General features: G+C 50.8%; 2 protein-coding genes across 11 annotated transcripts in view; one reads left to right on the top strand and one right to left on the bottom strand.

The window, feature by feature from the left end:
- TRPV6 (transient receptor potential cation channel subfamily V member 6) overlaps positions 1-2,735 on the top strand; it is a 21,188-nt gene extending 18,453 nt beyond the window's left edge. For 4 of the 6 annotated variants that reach the window (XM_077148243.1, XM_077148252.1, XM_077148233.1 and 1 more), the window contains exons 14-16: positions 52-320; positions 1,443-1,549; positions 1,908-2,727. In XM_077148243.1, the coding sequence (XP_077004358.1) occupies positions 52-320; positions 1,443-1,549; positions 1,908-2,181 (650 nt within the window). In that variant the 3' untranslated portion in view covers positions 2,182-2,727. Of the gene's footprint in view, positions 1-51; positions 321-1,442; positions 1,550-1,907 lie in introns of all 6 variants that reach the window. The other 2 variants (XM_077148260.1, XM_077148269.1) reach the window with 2 other exon arrangements.
- Positions 2,251-18,482, bottom strand: EPHB6 (EPH receptor B6). Of its 5 annotated transcripts, none has more exons than XM_077148202.1 (19): positions 18,424-18,482; positions 12,547-12,611; positions 11,642-11,748; positions 10,049-10,250; positions 9,652-9,716; positions 8,647-9,409; positions 7,776-7,931; positions 7,078-7,425; positions 6,791-6,915; positions 6,415-6,577; positions 6,072-6,186; positions 5,753-5,805; positions 5,430-5,549; positions 5,074-5,321; positions 4,673-4,846; positions 3,992-4,141; positions 3,541-3,734; positions 3,266-3,421; positions 2,251-3,154 (listed from the first exon to the last, which is right to left on the bottom strand). In XM_077148202.1, the coding sequence occupies exons 4-19, from the start codon at positions 10,146-10,148 to the stop codon at positions 3,046-3,048; spliced, it is 3,039 nt and encodes a 1,012-aa protein (XP_077004317.1). In that variant the 5' UTR covers positions 10,149-10,250; positions 11,642-11,748; positions 12,547-12,611; positions 18,424-18,482; the 3' UTR covers positions 2,251-3,045. The 5 variants fall into 5 exon arrangements, with proteins under 5 accessions (XP_077004317.1, XP_077004327.1, XP_077004306.1 ...); XM_077148212.1 differs by lacking the exon at positions 18,424-18,482 and adding an exon at positions 17,289-17,612 and having other exon boundaries at positions 6,791-6,903; XM_077148191.1 differs by lacking the exon at positions 18,424-18,482 and adding an exon at positions 17,289-17,610.

Genomic DNA, 18,482 nt, shown 5'->3' with positions numbered 1-18,482 from the left:
TGGTTACTTATATGGTTGCCCTGATAACCCTCACCCCCTTGGGTGGAGCAGCCTTCTATATCATCTTCCAGACAGAGGACTCCAGTGAGCTGGGCCATTTCTACAGTTACCCCATGGCACTGTTCAGCACCTTTGAGCTGTTTCTCACCATCATTGATGGCCCTGCCAACTATGATGTGGATCTGCCCTTCATGTATAGCATCACCTATGCTGCCTTTGCCATCATCGCCGCATTGCTCATGCTCAACCTCCTCATCGCCATGATGGGTGACACGCACTGGCGCGTAGCCCACGAGCGGGATGAACTGTGGAGGGCACAGGTGAGCCCCCTGGTGGCTGGTGGGGTGTGTGCAAATCGTTCCCTTCCTGCCAAGGAACTGGCCAAGCTCAAAAGAAGCAGGATATTTTGACCCTGCCTGTGTTTAGGCAGTTTTTACTAGTATACAAAAGAATGCAGATATATAGAATTGTGCTACCAACACTTTCCAGCAATACTTGAACAGCTGAAAGGATTCCTCATAGTTTTCTCAACAATTAGCTAAGAAAAAATTTAAAATCTCTGTCTTTTCTAGAATAATCAACAAGACATAAGCTAACAGTGACTAAAACCGCATGCAGTAAATTTTGTTACAGAATAAAAACTGGAGTATCAAGTCTTCTTGACGATATTTAAATCTATAAAATCTGACCCAGAAAAATTGGACTTGTCAAAAATAATGGTCACAAAAACTTCCTCTGGTAACAAAAGATATCCTCAGTTAGATCAGCATGATGGGGACAAAAAACATTAAATGACTCAAATCCTCATGATAAAATATACTTAGAAAATGAATTATCTCAACAAAAATAATTTCAGCAAGATAAAAATGGAAATTCTAAAAATTGGAAGGCATTTAAACTGTGATATGTAGATAACTGAATTAAAAGCTAAATTGGCTAAATGTTGTTCGCTCAGGAAAATATTTGCTCTGTGAAAATTACTCCTATCAGTCGATTTCCAAATAGAGTGTTTATTTATAAATGGTCAATATGTCCGTAGGGTCAAAATATCCTAAAGCCCTCAGGACCCCTTTCTATTTGCGTTGCTCTCCTTTCTGTTCTCAGAAACAAGGTTCTCAAACTCCTATAGAACCAGCTTGGTATTTCCATGGACATAGTCTTTGGGGAAGAATTGTGGGGCTCAAGCCATATCAGCTATCACCCACAGAAGAGGGTGACCAAAGTTTCCACTCACCATTACCCTTTTCATCAATTTTCCTAGGTTGGAGGTGTTGTTCATCACTTCTGAGAAACTATGACTCCCCAGTTGCCTTGCTGTAACTAAGTTGTCTTGCCTCTGCCAAGTGCCCTCTGCTCTCCTCCAACCTTCTTCTCAGTCCACGTCTTATTTCTCAGTCTGTACTCAGCCTCATTCTCACTTTGCCTTCTATCCCCACATGCAGGTTGTGGCCACCACGGTGATGCTGGAGCGGAAGCTGCCTCGCTGCCTGTGGCCCCGCTCTGGGATCTGTGGGCGCGAGTACGGGCTAGGTGACCGCTGGTACTTGCGGTGAGTGATAGCATGGGGTTGGAGGTCCTTTGAGCAGCCGTGTCCACACATTGTCCCACTGCTTAGATACCCTCCTGTTCCCAGGGCCCTGTGGAGGCCTGCATGCTCCCCAGGCCCCATGCTGAAAGTGCTGCGAAGAGAAAGGGTCCAGGTGCTTGAATCCCTTCATGCATCTGCAGAGCTTGGTGGACAAGAACATGCAGCTTCCTGACACCTGGCTGTTGAGGGGCAGGCATTCCCCTCTGTCAACACCAGCTGCAGACAATAATGGTGGTGGTAGGGGAAGGGGAGAGCAGCACCGGTCTTGGATCAGCCAGTCAATTCCTGGCTGTCTCTCAAGTCTTCCTGTACCCCACAGGGTGGAAGACAGGCAGGATCTCAACCACCAGCGTATCCGGCGCTATACTCGGGCCTTCCACAGACTGGGCCCTGACAACTTGGACAAAAGCTCAGTGGAAAAACTGGAGTTGGACCGCCCCCACCTGTCCCTTCCTACACCCTCAGTCTCTCGAAGTACCTCCCGTAGCAGCACCAACTGGGAAAGACTTTGGCAAGGGACCCTTAGAAGAGACCTGAGGGGTGTGATCAACAGGGGGCTGGAGGATGGGGAGGGCTGGGAATATCAGATATGAGCAAATGCTCTCGTTTCAGTTCCCAGAACTTGCTCACATCCTCCTGAGATCATCAAACAAGACAAAACAAAACAGAAAACTAGAGCTGTAATCTCTCAGGTCCGGGGTGGGGGGCACGCAAGGGAATAGATGAGCGCCAAGAAATGCATGTTGGAAATAACTGTGTTCTGGGTCTCAACTACTTCTTCAGCTCTGGGACAAATGGAAACCAGTGAGGTGTTCCGAGGCTTGCTGCAAGTGTGGGGGTACAGCATGTATGAGGACCCTGGCCTGTTGCCCCTTCTTCACCCCCTTGCAAATGTACCACTGCACTATCAGAGCAACGCACTTTAAGGATAGACTTGTCTTCTCAGGCAACCAGTCTATACCCCAGTGTCATAAATGGGAAGGGATAGAGCCCTCCCATGGTGCTCCAGACTGTGGTAGGGGAAAGCACTGGGGTTGTGGATGGGTGTGTAGGGGAGGGGGACAGGTATGACTTTGGGGGTGGGGTGAAGCTAGGTTGAGTTTTTCCATCTTCCATCCTCCAATAAAGTCATTTCCTGCTCTCTCTGTGCCTCTGTGTGCTTCTCTGCTTTACAGTTATCACCTGTCCAGCCCTGCTCCTCAGTTCCTCCTCCCTAGCCCTTCTTTGAAGACTTGCTCATCACACCTCCAAATTGCAAAGTCCCTTCTTTCCCTTTAATGTGGGGGAGGGTGGTAGAGGATAGAAGAGTGACATGGGTAGAGGGTTGGGTTGAATGTGCTGGACACCTCTGATGATGGCCAAGACGGAGACTGGCTCACATCTCCCACGTCCAGTCTTGGGCCCGTGTCCAGGGTTGTGTCAAAGGCATTGTCAGTTCACAGCTTTCTGCCCTGGCCTCAGACCTCCACTGAGCCTGGTGGCCTCAAATGCTGCTGAAGGAGCTGGATGTTGTGTAGCAGTTTCTTCTGGTGGCCAGCCAGGGTGATGCCCAGGGCAGGCAGATCTCTGGTGGGGAAGGAGTGTGATCAAATCTGGGCCAACTTCTCCAAGATCCCAGACATGACCCCTCACCTAAAGCTGAGAGCATCCATCCCCACCCATACCCTCCTTGCTTACTCTAGGCTGAGCTGAGCCACATCACTGAAGGTACAGACGCCAAACTTAGAGAAGTTGTCCTGGTAGCACTCTAGTCCAATGGCCGAAAGCCAGACCTGGGGTGAGTCCAGAGAAGGAAAGTCCAGAGCCACCGGATTCAGAAGAGCCTGGGAAGGTCTAACGGGGAAGGGGCAAGCAGATCAGGGTCCCCTCTTCATCTTAGCACCCTCTCTTCAATTTATTTTTTTTTGGTTTGCAACCACCCTCCCTGGCTTTCCTGGGCTCTAGCTCCAGACCTGTCCCTGGTGCTTGCGCCAGCCTGTAGAGAGTCTGGCTTGCGGATCATTTTGTCGAATGCAGCCACCAGCTGGTCAAAGTGAGGTCGCTGGGCACGGTCCTTCTGCCAGGTGTCCAGCATAAGCAGATGTAGTCCAGGAGGACAGCCTGGAGGTGGGGGCAGTCGGAACTCCTGCTCTATTGCATTTAGTACCTAGGGATCAGAAGAATACAGTGATGGAAAGCTATTACCAGTGGGAAGGAGTACAATCCTAGGTAAAGGGGTAGGCAGGAGTCATGTGAAGCATGAAGTTGGAAGGGGATGCAAAAATACGCATTATGAGAGCCATGAGATCTTGCAAGATGAATAAATTAAAGAACAGAAGTCGTAGAATGTGTGAGTCTGCAGAGGTTGGTAGATTGGCAGAGATCAGAGGTGGGGAATCAGCAATGACCTGGAGAAGAGCTCACCTCTTGGTCACTCATGTCCCAGTAGGGCCGTTCTCCATAACTCATCACCTCCCACATTACTATCCCAAAGCTCCACACATCACTGAATGTTGTATGTTTTCCATGTGTAATGACCTCTGGGGCTGCCCAGCGAAGCATACAACTTGGGCTCTGAAGAGGGAAGTGAAAAGCACCAAAAGTAATATAACAGCAATAGCTGCATTATTGAGCAACTACAATGTGCTAGGTTGGGTGTTAAGAGTTTTATACGAAGCATATCATTTAATCTTCATAACAACCCTGTAGGGTTGATTATATTCTTTCCATTTTACAGATGAGAAGATAAGGTATAGAGAAATACAAACTTGTCCAAGATCACACAGCTTGGCAGTCGTGTATTTAGTATTTCTATCCATCTGCTCTGACTCGAGTCTGCATATGTAACTTCTATGTCATGAGAAGGACAGGAGGTGCTTCTGGATTGTGCCCTCCCCAGATCCCTTTCTTCTCCAATGGCTTTGGTATATGAACTCTTTCAATCTCCCTTACCCAGGCTTCTATCACCCCAGTACATAGGTGAGCTTCCACCCCTTTAGACACTATGGTTCCAAAGAAATTCCACCTGATGCACCCATCCCAGATTCCAGCCCATCCTCCAGTGCTTGCTGTAGGATGCTGAGCCCCACAAGGCCTCACTCTTACCTGGGGACTGTGGCCAAGCCGGGCGACTTTGCACACCAGGTGGCTATTCACCAGCACACTGTGAGCAGAGAGAGCACGGTGCACGAAGGCAAAACTGGACAGGTGCTGCATGGCGGCAGCTACTCCCCGCTGCATAGCCACCAGCTGCAGGCTACTGAACTGGCCCTCCCGTTGCTGAGGGGCAGAGGACAGAGGTCAGTGACACACTGCACAGCTGATCTCAGCATGGTGTGGGGGGAGGGGAGAGGGAGGATGTTGGGAATCAGAAAATGGACTGGGAATGAAGGACAGAGACTAGGAGGTGGAGTGGGAGGGAACAAAGCTATAGGTCTCCATCTCCTGGGAAAGCTCAAACTTTCCTGGACCCAAGAACTCTCCTCCTTCTCCCAAGCCAAACTGACCCTAAGGAAGCTGTCCAGTGGCCCCAGCTCCATGAGTTCTGTCAGCACCATGAGGGGCCGGCTCTTGGTGACCACACCCTCCAGCCGCAGGATGTTGGGGTGCTGGAACTGGCCCAGCACCACAGCCCGGCCCAGGAAGGTCATCTGCAGGCTCTCAGCACCCCCTGCCCACAAGGCTTGGATGGCCACAGCCTGCTCCCGCCGTCCACGGGGCTGCAGTCGGCCCCGGCGCACTTCTCCAAAGGAGCCTGGGAGAAGAAGTGTGCGCTGAAGAGTTGACTCACAGTGCCCTGCCAGAGGAGGGCCACGAGGGTGCCCTGGTCCCTCCCAGCCCCTGCCCTGTGCCCTTGAAGTACCTGCCCCAATAACCTCCTCGATTTTGATATAAGCAGGATCTACCTCCCGGGCAAATTCTCGGATAGCCTGGTAGGGGTCCTCGTAGGTGGACGGGTCAATGTAATACTTCACCCCAAGTCCTGTGGAGGTGTGGGGTTGTGATGAGCGGGGTGGCGTGAGGCTGGACTGATGTACAACCTGCACACACTCCCTTACTTCCAGAACATGGTGCCAAGGGAATCTTGGAGGACCTGAACTCCTGCCTGGTGTGCGCTCAGACCCAAACCCCCCGTCTATTTGTTCTCCCCCACTCCCAGCCCCGCTCCCTCCCTCACCCCACCACCTGGGCTGCTGTACTGCTGCAGTTGCTCCGTGTAGCCTGTCTCACGCCGTTTCCTGGGGGGAAAACCAGAGTTCTGGAAGACATTCACATTTCTTCCCTCTGGCTGCCCCTTCACAGGCCTTCTAGTTATGGGGTGAGGGAGGTGTGGACTCCCTTCTTTCCACCTCTGCATGGGGCCTGGTGGGAGGGGCAGAGGCTGTGGGAATAGGGATGATGGGGGAGGGGACACTTCCTCAGGGGCCTTTGGGGCTACTGGGACTTGGGTGGTGCTGCGGGGTGAGTGGTGCCGAGGCAGGGAGGGGCCGGGGCGGGGCCTCACCTCTGGAAGACGACAGCCAGCACCGTGATGGCCCCCAGCAGGAGGAACGCCAAGGCTCCCAGCACAGAGCGGACCACCAAGGAGAGTCTCTCAGGAAGCTGAGTAGACAGCTCACCTGAGGAAACAGCCACCAAGGCTGACAGGTGTGCACCTGTCCCCCCACATCCCCCCAAGTGGATCCTAAGGTTATAGCTGCTCAGCCACAAACGCTCTCCCCAGGTTCTCCTCTCCCTGCGTGGCTCTGGTCGGGAGCATGCTGAGTCAGGGTTCAAGGCCTGGCTGCTCCTCACCACCGCCCCACACCCTGGGGAGCCTCCTCCTCCCCATCGAGGCCTCCCCTCACCTTGAGGCAGCGTCTGGAAATAGACCTTGCCCCCATAGGGGCCGTGGCCGGCAGCACTCCGCGCCCGCACCTGGAAGCCGTAGATGTGGCCGGGGCTCAGCTGCGTCACGGTGGCAGTGTTGGTGTCGCTGGTCAGGGTGAAGGAGTGGGATTCATCTTCTGCCTGGGGGTAACAGCCACTCACTCCCTGCCCAGCCCCATCCTGGCCCCTGTCGTCCCTGCTCGTACACCCAAGGGCCCTCGGCGGCACTGGGGGGAGGTCTGCCACAGCCCGAGCCCCTTCCTGGTAGCCCCATGCTGCACCTCTCCAGCCTCCACTGTGGGGGACGGTGAGCTCCCCTGCCCTACCCTGCTTCGGTGCCCCACTTCTGCCCACCTGGTCATAGTAGCGGAGCTGATAGTCTAGGATATTTCCACTGGTCTGGTCAGGCTGCGGCCAGGACACCGTGATGCTGTTGGATGCCCGGCTCACCTGGTGCACCACAGGAACTGCAGAGGGGACTGGAGTGGGGGGATTGATAGAGGGAGCCCAAGGGCTGGGGGCAGGAGCATCCCTAGGGAAGCTCGGGCTGTGGATTAGAGGACAGGTGAGCTGAGAGCAGGAGGAGGAAGGGTGGGCTAAGGAGTTGAGGTAAGGTGCTCACGCCAAGGGCAAGGGCTCACCTTCATGGCTGGTGCTGACGTTGATGGCTGCAGCCCGGGGAGGGTTGGGGCTGAGCTCAGACACCCCATTGACAGCCTGCACCTCCAAGATGTACGGAACATGTGCCCGGAGCCCCCCAACTAATACTCGGCTCTCAGTCAGGCCCCTCTGGCGGGGGTCAAAGTGCACCTCATCCCTGCAGCGACGACAGGTGGCCCTGCCGGGCTCCTGGTGGCCTCCACACTCCTTGCACACGACATTGAAGAGCAGGTCCCCTCTTCCCCCCAGCTCCTGGGGCAAGCGCCAGTGCAACATGAGTGCTGAGCCTTGCACCTCAAACCAAAGCTCTCGGGGAGCTGAAGGAGGGCCTGGGAGGCCAGAGGGTAGGGCCGAGAAGGTAGGAAGTATGGGGTGGGGTGGGAGGAGGAGGGATTGAAGGAGGAGGCAGGGTGCGGAGGATGGTTCAGAGAGAAAGGACCAGAAGAGCATGTGGATGGAGGAACAAACAAAAAGCAGAGGAGGCATGTTGGGGGGAGAGAGGCAGGAGGGGGCGTGGTGAGAACGGGGTCAGCAAGGGAGCAAGGTGCAGGGCAGCAGGGGGAGGAAAGCAAGGAAACAGGGGAAAGAGAAGTCACTTTAAATGCAAACCACTGTCCTCAGGTGTCCCCCCTCCTGGCCCCACTACCACTCTCATCTCCATCTCTGGAGTGGGACTCACCAGTGCAGGGGGCCTCTGGTGGGTCGGAACCGGCCCGGTAGAAGCCTGAGAGGCAGGGGCAGACGGAAGCTGCAGGGTCGGGGGCATGGCTGCGGGCAGGGCACGGTGAGCAGGGGGCGTTTCCTGCCAGGGCCTTATAGAATCCCACTGCGCAAGCTGAGGAGGCAAAGCGAGGGGAGGTGTCACCCTCACCCCTTCCACTCCTGGGCAGCCTCTCCATTTCCTGGGGCCTGTTCCTTCTGCCTCAGGACATCTAACCCCCACCCACCTCTTCCTGCTTTCCCTCCCTCAGGCAGAGATTACTTCTGCCGTTTAGCTGGAACGAGATTGTATTTCCATTGATGTTAAAAGCGAAGCTTAGAGGTGAATAGAGGAAGGCCAGGGACCAGATGTAGGTGTCCCCTGCTCGACTGCATACTCTCCCTCCGTGGTACCGCCTGCAGCCCGCCCCACCCCTCGGCCTGCTGCCACCACTCAGCAGCAGGCTCACTTCCGCAGCCTCCGGTGGCAGGACCCACTGCCTGCTTCCACCCATATGCAGGAACAGGGACAAAAAGGGACAAAAGCCCATGTCAGGACCCCACTCCAAGCTAACCCAGGAGTTTAACTCCTTTTGACCTCTATCGCTTTTCTCACGGCCCTAGGATCCTCAGCAACTGCCATGGAAGGCTCCAGAAATTTCAGATGAGTGGAAGGGAGCAGTTTGTGCACTTTAGGAAATAAAATTAGGCTAAACAAACGATACAAAAAATCCTTTCCTAAAATAACTTATTACAGACCTCTGGGGATAAAATGAAAGTAGGGGATGATCAGGAGAGGTCTGAAAGAGGCAGAGAAATCTTGGGCAAGCGCGAGGGGGGTAGGTTCTCACCTTGGCAAGCCTTGTCTCCACGCGCAGGCTGGTGTCCAGGTTGGCAGCGGCAGCCGCCCACAGCTACCATCCACTTGCCCTCCCCGTTGCAGTGCAGCCTGGGAGAGCTGTTTCCTGCCTGGGCCCCCACTCCATCTTCCTCTGGCTCTGCATAAGCCACACAGGTACCTACAGCTGCCACCAAGGAGGCCCCTCCGGCCCCACTGGCCTTCGTCTCGGGAAAAGAGGCAAAGGCCCTGAGCGCGGGGGGGCAGGCGTAGGAGAAGAGCTTAACTGCCACGAGGGCCAGGCAGGCCCCTGTGTCCTGGAAGGCCACATAGAAGCCCCGCTGAGTGAGAGGACCAAAGCTGCGCTCTTTGACATTCAGCTGCAGCCCGGCCCGCTGCTCTGCTCCACGCGCACCCACCGTCCATGAGGAGGAAGACGAGGAGGCGGGGAAGCTCTCATCTGCTGCAATTGTGTCCACCTTGGTCCAGCTTTTGAGATGCCAGGCCGAAATGCTGCCGGGGCTGTCGGGCTCCTCGGCCTGGCGGTAGTAAAGGGTGAAGGTCTCCCGGCAGGTGCCCCCGCCCACTCCCAGGCTGGAGCATGCCCTCACGGAGAAGTGCAGTCGGATGTGAGCCCGCTGGGCTCCTCGGCGCTCCACGAAGTGCGTCTGCAGCCAGTTGTCCTGCCCAGTGCCTGGAGGGGCCCCTGCCACGTGGCATGCCTCAAAGGTCCGAGTCAGGCGTCGCTGGTCATCCAGGACACTCACCTCATCCCACTGCAGGGAGGGCCAAGAGATAGCATTGGCTGCTCAGGGCTTGGGGGGTTGGGGTACACCCCTTCCAGTGCTATTTAAAATCAAATGATATGCAAAGCAGGGTGGGGGTCTCCTGAAGTCCTGCTCCCCTGAGGGGGCGGGAGGGGTTCTTATCCCATCAGTCTCTACCTTCCAGAATCTCACATTTGGGAACAGGTGGTAGGGAAGAACAATGGGTTCAGAATTAAAGCAGTGGCACTCACCCCACCTGGTGGGTAGGTGAGCCAGCCAATCTCAGATGTCTCTCCTGTGGTGTCCAGCAACACTTCTGCACAGAGATAAGAATTGCCACACAATGTCCAAGCTTCCAGCCACCAATGCTAACACCCCACCCGATTCCGATTAGAGGAGAAAAAAAAAAAGGATTCCCTTCATTGGTACATCTGGTTTGCCAGCAGGAGGGACACTGCTTTCTATCAGGACCCTTCCCCTGAACCCCCTGATAAAGGCCCAGATTACCCTTCTCCATGCCTGTCCCTCTGTTGATATTTTCACTCTTTCTGAATATTTCCCATTTCCTACTAGTCCTGAGTCTCTACTGGCAGGTGGGAGTAGGGGTGCAGGTGGGGAGAAGAGCTCCCTGTCTCCCTTCCCTCTTACCTTCCAGAGCCAGAGCTGAGGACACGAGGACCAGCACGCCCAGGCTGAGCACCATGCCCGCCGCTCTGCTCCCTGACCCGGCAGCCCCCTCAGTCGCCATGGGGCATCTTCAGGACGCCCAACATCGCCCCAGCCACCACCCTGCTCCCAGGCAGGGCTGCTGCTATTGCACACCTGGGGGTCTACAAGCCAAGCTTGCTTCCTAGAGAGACATAGAAGACCAAGTGGGCGGATGGGAAGAACCTGCATTTTTCATACATAGCCCAGGCTCCAACCACCTCACCCTGTATCTCCTGCAAGTTCTCAAACTGCTCCAGCTCCTCCCATCTGTGGGATAACAGCCAGCAGGGAGCCCACCCCCCACCCCCAACACTAACCCCTCCCTCTGTCAGACCTGCATACTGCAGACTTTTTCAGAGAGGCAGTGAAGCGGGAGGGACTGTAGAAGGATAGCTGCGGGGCATTAAGGCGAGGGAGGGTGCAAGACCAGATGCAAAAATAACAAAGGAATAAAGAGATTGTGCTGATATATGAGACAGAGCAGAGAAGGGATAGAGCTATATAGGTCTGGCATGCATTTTGTGAACAAAAGTCCTCTCCCCACCCCCAACCCAGCTCCCCACAAGAGATGTTTTGCCTAGGGCTTATAGAAAAAGAATTGCTTACACATATGAACAGTTGCTTCTATTTTGCTCACAGCTAAAGGAAGCCATGTTAAAACAATAGTGGCATGCCATTTTTTCCCCGTGAGATTGATAAGATGTCATGTTAGAGAAGATACAGAGAAAGGTTTTCTCACTGTGCTTTTGAATGGAAATTGACATATTCTCTCAGGAGAATAATTTGGTAATATCTACCAAATTATTAGAAGTTTCTTAGAAACTTCTAAGTATTCTTAGAAGTTTCACTTCTAAGAATCTTTCGGGTACCTTATACTTTTATCAGTTTGCGAAGATGTTTGAAAAAGGATATTCATTGCACAATTGTCTGTAAGTGAAAAGGCTGTAAACTGTCCATCAATAAACAGATAGTTAAAAACATTATGGTGCATCCTTAAAAAGGAATATGGGGTTACAGCTTATGTATTGATATAAAAATAATTTCCAAGTGAATGTGGCATAGTGCAAAGCAGTATATAATATGCTTCCATTTGTTAACTTTAAAAGGGTATGCACATACATACGTGTTTCTATGTACACACACATACATACACACACATGCATATATAATTATGTTTAACAGAAATTTTATGGAAGAATATTAAAAAACTGGGAAGAAAGGAAAAAGATTTGGAGGTTAATGAAAGGGAGACTTATTTTCACTGTTTGCATTTTAAAAATATTGCCTATACATTAACTATTTAATTAAAGCAATAATTAATATTTCCTTTAAGAAATGTAGATAGCTGTTTAATAAAATGAATCAAAATGTCATTCGTGTTCTTAAAATGATTTCTCAGGACTAGATAATAAGCTACCCTTTTACATAACACCTTCCCAAGCCTCTAGAAGGAATGCCAATTCAGCTCAGCGATGTATGAATTAGATGCACAGCTGCGTCAGAAGACACACTAAAGACAAACAGGCTCAGTACCTTCTCTGTGAGTTGATCTAGAAATTGGTGCTGATCGTTCTCTCCTCTTGATTAAGTTTCAAAAGTTTGTAAGTCATGTGAACGAGAGCAGAAGAATCCATATATTTCTGTTGAGAAGAAAAACAAAAGGCATGTTGTCCTGATACCTCCAAAGATATAGGATGGGGACAGGGAGTGGGGGGAGGACAAATTGGAAGGGAAATTAGAATCTGTTTCCTGCTGGATACATGTGGCTTTGTGGTTTTCAGTATAATTGAAAACTACACATTTCACAATGAAACTGAATTCAAACAAACTATATTTAATGCTGAAAGACATGCCATTCATAATTTGATTACCACTAATCTAATTTTGTTCTGGTAACACTGGCTATACCATAAGATGAAGCCTTCAGTGTCATTTCTATGCAGTTTTATCATGGAAGGAACACCATTTCTACATATGTATGGGCTGATACATAGGGGACAGATGTCAAATACTCATTAAATTTACTTTTCATATTTTCATTCCCCTTTTTTGTGAACTAGAGAATTACAGCATATGGAGGCATGTAAGAAGCATTTCTATATGATAAATTATTCCCAAGAAACAGAGTTTATTTGCAAATACTATCCCCAGTGATATTAGAAACATTCTCAGATTAAATAAATGCTTTACAAAGTAAGAAGCATGCAAAGCTCTTTTCTTCTATAACCCTGACACCATCACCAGGAGCAGTTTAATAAATATCCTGAAGTAATTCACGTTGTGGGCTGCAACTTCCAAACCCTCTTAATTTGGAAACATGACTGATACCAGGAGAAAGCAGAACAGATTCTTTCCAGAGTTATATAGGCTTCCGGAACTCTGTTATCAAAAATTGAAAATACCAGCAGGAGGTTTCTATACAATGAATGCTATGATACCTTTTGTCCAGAAGATGTTCTTTCAAATATCCCCTTTCAGTGAGAATGTGGATGGGTTATAGAATCTGTATGAGGAAGAAATCATAAGCACTGAGTCTTCTATATTTATAACTAGACGAATAATCATGGGAAGGAATAATAAATGTTTTTGTAACAGTCCAATGAATTCGTTTTGTGAGACAGCAAAACAAGAGAGAAAAGGTGCAGACGATATCAGCTGTGCCATATGGGACATCTTTGAGGATGAGGAATGACAAGAGGTTTGCTTTATGGCTCCCCATACCAGCAGCACAGTCACTTGTGGTGTGCACACAAAGTCTTCACGTGCATCTCAATGGAAACATGAAGCTGGCCTCTCTCTAGGAGATCCAGAAAAGAGCAAAAGCAATTGTGAAACATATTAAAGCCCCTCGGCTTCCATCTTCAAGACAAACCAGAAAGTGAAGAATAAAATGGTGACATTGCACGTGGCTTGACACAAGTAATTTTTTGAAATTTCACTAAGAACAAAGATACTTATTACAAACAAATGGTGGAGGATCTCAGAGTACCCAGAAGCGTACTTCTGATATCTGATGAGAACCTTTTTAAAATTCAAAACAAGAAGGTTGAAGGCTATAAACAATTTCTTCAGAAAAAAATTGCTGCTAAGTCTGACAAGGCAATTAGGTCTGTTCTCGCTTACCAAACAAAACAGAAAAATTCAAATCATATAAATTTATAAATATATATATATACGTATGTATGTGTATGTATATATATATATATATATATATATATAACTGCATGTGTACGTGTATATATGTGTGTGTGTGTGCATGTGCCTATATAATCTGAGCATATCTCCATTGCAAGAATAAAAGTAAGGAAGGGAGATCACTTTCTTAAGATATGGAATAAATTGCTGAGAACTAATTCATACCGCTGCAGATTCTTCCGAAGCAAATTTCAAAGGCAGAAACTTAAGCGACAAGAGCATGGCTACTCCACATACCTGTAAAACTGAACAAGCAGGACTTAGAATTTGATTTTCAGAGGTGCCTTCCCTGGCTGTACACATAGAGCATCTTTCTGCATTTGGTCTTGGTGAGCAGCCTGGAAACACCCAGCTCATTCCTACAGCCACATGAGGAAGAGGCTTCTGCAGAACTGGGTCTCTCATGCCTCTTTCTCCTAGCCCACTTGAAATTCCACTCTCTTCTCCAGTTCATGAAAGAAAGTGGTCAGTGTTTAGAAATCCTCTAATGTATGAAAAGGCAGAAAACTTATCTCGATCAGGAAAATATTAAAATTTTAGATCTATATATAAGATTTTAAAAACATTTAAGCACAAGAAACAGCGGAAATATTGATGGAAAAATGGTAGCTCAGAAAATGAGACTGATTAGACAAAGTTTCTTGTGGCAAAAATTGCATTCAATGATTTCATTTAACTTAGTCTCAGCCCCTTTTCTGGATATATCATTTTATATTTTTTCAATATAGTGGGGATACTAGATCCACAAGCCTGATACATTTCTTTGGTTTACAAGAAATATGACTGATCCTTAGGCATCAAGGTTTCTTTGTTGGTTTGTTCTTATACAAATCAAAAAAAATTAAAGATTCTAGAATTTTAAAATTTCATTGCTTATAAATTCTATTACCTATAAAAAGATGAAAGGTTTAAAAGTAAATTAAATCAGTAAGTCTGTGAGAATATTTAAACTGTGCTCAAATTAAAATGTTAAATATAATACTTTTATGAACAAATCAAGCTTACTTAATATAATTTATGCACCTCAATCAAAAAGTAATTTTAACAAAAATTGAATAACGTAAGACAGATTAGCTTGGAGGAAGGAATTGCAGGAGATATACTGGGCTAATAAAATTGGCTACTGTAGGAGGTAGAAACAGTGGATTGCAGGTGGGGGGATTATTAACTTTGTCTTATACATATTTGAATCGTTTTTCTGATTTCAACAAGCAGAACTTATTTGTATAATTATGCCAAAATCTTATAATTAAGATCTAAATTAAAAAAGGAAAATATATTTAAAAACTAAACAAGTATGTTTATATTTCATCCTCCATCCTCCCTTACCCTCTTAGGTTTCAAACCACGTAGAAATTTTAATCTATTAGAGGAAAGCAGTGATGGAGAGAAAGCAGGAGCTGGGAATGAATGAGTGAAAGAATGTTGACAATAGAAGCAAAATAACTTTTATCCTTGAATTTTCTTTAGGCTTCTCTCCCCAGGAGTTCAAATTGTCCCCCTGATAATATTATATTTCTCTCACACAATAGCAATCAACAGGCTGAGATTTCAAAGGAAAAGAAGGAAGAAGGGGCAGTGCTTAGGGAGCTCATAAGCAGGGGCATTACTGAAAGGTGAGCCCAAACCTGAACGATTTTAGTGGGCTTCTGGGCGAAGCACGCTGCAGAGTCCAGTGGGAAAAAAGAAGGCTTCAGTGGCAATTAGGCCTATGCCTTTATGTGTCGTGTGGCTGCTGGGCTGTTCCTTATACCTGTTAGCCACACGGTCAGGATGGCAGGGGTCAGTACCACTGGCCTTGTCCTCTGTCTCGTGCTGCAGCTCTTAAAATGCCCCGGAAATGCCAGGATCATCTTCACTTAGCTTAGTATTCTACCCTTTAATCTCCACCTTGGACATCCTCTCAATAGTTCCCTCTTCATACTCTGGCCTCCTGCCTTGAAAAGGATGCGACAGGCTTTACGGTGGCATCCAGGGCAAATGGTGAGGAGGTGGCTGTCCTCTGGCCCTGCATTCCCAGGGAGACTATTTTATCCCCTGCTGCCCTGGATGGAGAAGCCAATTCGTGGCCTGCCTAGCAGAGGACTGTTCTGTCCAAAGACTATCCTCCAGAGAACACAGATTTAGACAAATGTACCTCCCTCTCCAGCTGGTGGAGGTGGGGGAGGCTTTTAAGATGCAGGCAATGTCTGTCTGGGTCTAGTCAGACAGCCATTTAGAATGAGCCACATCGGCTTGCACTGACCACCAGCTTGTACAGATCGAGGACATTCGAAGCTCTGGAGAAGAGCATAAGGGAGGGTATGGGGGCAGTAAGCAAATGTGCCTGAGAGATGAGCAAGTAAAGGTCGTGGAAGAAAGCCCGTCAGTGCCAGGACCAGCGCCTTTGAGAGTGAAAGCCTGAGAACGTGTCTGCATGACAGGGTGTATAAGGGGATGTGCCTGAGATGAAGAAGGTGGGAGCAGGGATGCTATGTGCCCGCAGGTGTGTTTGTGTGCACGTGAGGGCACGCAGGTCACTGCTGGTTCAGAAATAGTCCTCAGGCTGGTGGCCTGGGAACTGTTCTTCCTCACCCTCATTTCTGCCTCTATCCCCAATCTGCAGGCTGGGAGTGAATGTCAGGGGCTACTTCTGGAGAGATGCTGGGCTGGCACAGGGAGCTATGCAGGGAAGTGAAGAAAAGGAAACCTGAGGTTCTCCAAACCCTGCCACCCCTCTTCCACCTTTTCTCTACTTTGCTCTCAGTATGGAATAGGGAGGGGTAGGGGCACAGGGCTAGGTCAGGAGATGGTAGTGGGCTGGGAGAGCAGCTGTCCCCAAAAGAGGAATGTTCCTGCCCTTCCCATGCCCAGCCAATCAATGCCTGCTGCTCCCCAGCATTCTGGGGACACAACTGTCATTGCCAGTCATCTTCTTGTACCCTGAATGAACCAACAGACTCCAAAGTAGACCTCTTTCCCAAGCCACTAATCTTCCAGTGAGAATTAAAAAAAAAAAAAATGTCCATTGCTCTAAAAGGAGCAAGTGGCTCCACGGAGCAGCACTGGACAGCAAGTCCCAATTCCCTAATGTCCCTCGGCTTGGACAGTTTCCCTGGACTGTATGCAAACGGTCCCACAACTCCTTTTCCAATGATCTTTCAACTCAGGACCAGTATGTCCCCTGCTAGAGTCTGAATCAAGTTTCCCCTGGTGGGTGGAGGGCTTGGATTAACTGATTGGGAACAGGCCCAGCCACTTCTCTCCATGGGTACTGCCAGGGACATTACAACATCAGCTATGCTGGGCCCATGCCAGCTCCCCCAGGGATGGGAGGAAAGAAGATGCCAGACAGCCAAGATTGGTGGGTGTGGGCGGGGGCAAGGCAGGGCCAAGCACCCAGATGTAGAGAGAGGTGGGTGGAGCTGGGCAGCAGCACCCAGCAGACTTTAGGTGGAATTTGGGGCTACGGCTGGGAGCATCAATTGAGCCTTCTCTCCACCTACAGGGCTTAAACGTGGCAACTGGAGTGGCTCCCAGAGGAGAGAGACAGGATATGCTGTGAGGGAGCTGGGGCCAGCTGTAGGATCACTCCCCATGCTCCTATCTCCCAGCTCCAAGAGATGGGAGAGATGCCACTAGAATCAGAGGGATAGGCAATCTACAGAATAGTGGCAGCCAGGCCTCTGCAAAGACCCTCAACCCAGCACCATTAAGCCAGAGTCAGAGGAATGCCTGGGATCGGAGTGTGGCGATCTTAGTAGAGGGTGATTGGGGGTGTCAGTGACAGCTGGTAAAAGTGCAGGGGTGGGGAATCAGGTTGGCCAGTTCTGCATCCCATGAACCTGGCTCTTGCCTGGGGGAGGGACACCCGGTAGTCCCCCGGGAGTCTTCCTAGGATCTGCAGAGGCCCTGTCTGGAGGGCCCCTCTACTTTTGCAAACCTTAAGACCCTCGGTCCCCAGGCTCCCTGCCTCCTCCAAAACCGCCGCGATCCCCAGGCTTACCTTCCCACCGGCCGCAGCTCCGCAGGTCTGCGTCCCAGAGGCCCTGCGGTGGAGCGGCGACCCCCCGGTGCTCGCCCGGCGCCGCCTGCGTCCCCACTCAGGTCCAAACACCCGGCTCCCCCGCAGCCGGGATCTGCTCCGCCCCGCACCGCGGTTAGCTTTGATTTGGGGACAGACGTGGGGTGGTGGCGGGAGGGCTGCTCTGGGGGCGGGACGCCGGGAGATCCTGCGCGGCCCGCGTCGCGATCCTAGTCACCAAGCTGGGTTGCGGGTCCCGCCGCCCGCTGCTCCCGAGCGGCGGCTGGAGAGAGAGCAGCCCGCCCCGCCCCCTCTGTGTTCCCTCCCAGTCCGGCCCGCCCCTCTCAGGCCCCTTCGGCCTCCCTCCCTTTACCCTCTTCCGGGGAGTCGAGCCCGCCTTCCCGGCCTAGGCGGCCAGTGTGCGGAGCCCCCTCCTCCGCCCCGGCGCGACCGGGAAGAAAGAAGGGGAGACGCGGGACTCGCCCCTTGGGCCCCGCCTTGGAGCTGGGGTTGGGGGCTGCCTCCTCCCTCGGGATCGGCGGTGTGGGAGGAACGTGGGCAGGGCGGAATGGCACGCGCGACGCGCCTGGAGGAGGCGCGAAGGGGAAGGGGCTCCGAGACGTGATTAAAAGCCCTGGGTCTTGAGCTCTGATGCCGGGAGAATGAGGCGCCACGGGCGGGCGGCTGCTGTCCTGGGTAGGGCAGAAGCCTGCAGCCGGCCAAACCCTCACACACGCACCTCCCCGCCTCCCTCCTTTCCCTCTTTAACTCTAGGAACTAAAACAGTGGAGCGCCTACTCAGGTTTGAACTAAGGTGGGCGCGAGCTGCGCAGAGAAAGTGAAAGAAGGAAAAGAAAGGGGGCGGTGGGAGCAAACTGAGAAATTTAGGAAGGCACAGGGTGGGGGGCGAGGTCGTAGGCAGCAAGAGAGGGGGCGTCTAGGGAGGGACCTGGGTGCGAAGGGGTTTCTGATGTACCCTTAAGCTCTTCTCCCTTTTCCTGTCCCTAAGTCTTGGTCATCCTTTGGGCTTCTGACTGGAACCTTCCTTCCCAAGGGGCGGGGAAGCCTGGAATTGAAAGGGGAAAGTCCCGATTTCGCTGCCTGGCTCTTACAATACCTGGGCAAGTCGTTGCACCTCTGGGTGCCTCCTACCTCGCACGCTCTCCAGAGAGAACC

This window comes from Tamandua tetradactyla, chromosome 1 (assembly GCF_023851605.1).
Source record: "Tamandua tetradactyla isolate mTamTet1 chromosome 1, mTamTet1.pri, whole genome shotgun sequence".
Lineage (NCBI taxonomy): Eukaryota > Metazoa > Chordata > Mammalia > Pilosa > Myrmecophagidae > Tamandua > Tamandua tetradactyla.
The sequence above is the reverse complement of the archived record's forward strand: the minus strand, read 5'-3'. Positions and strand labels throughout refer to the sequence as shown.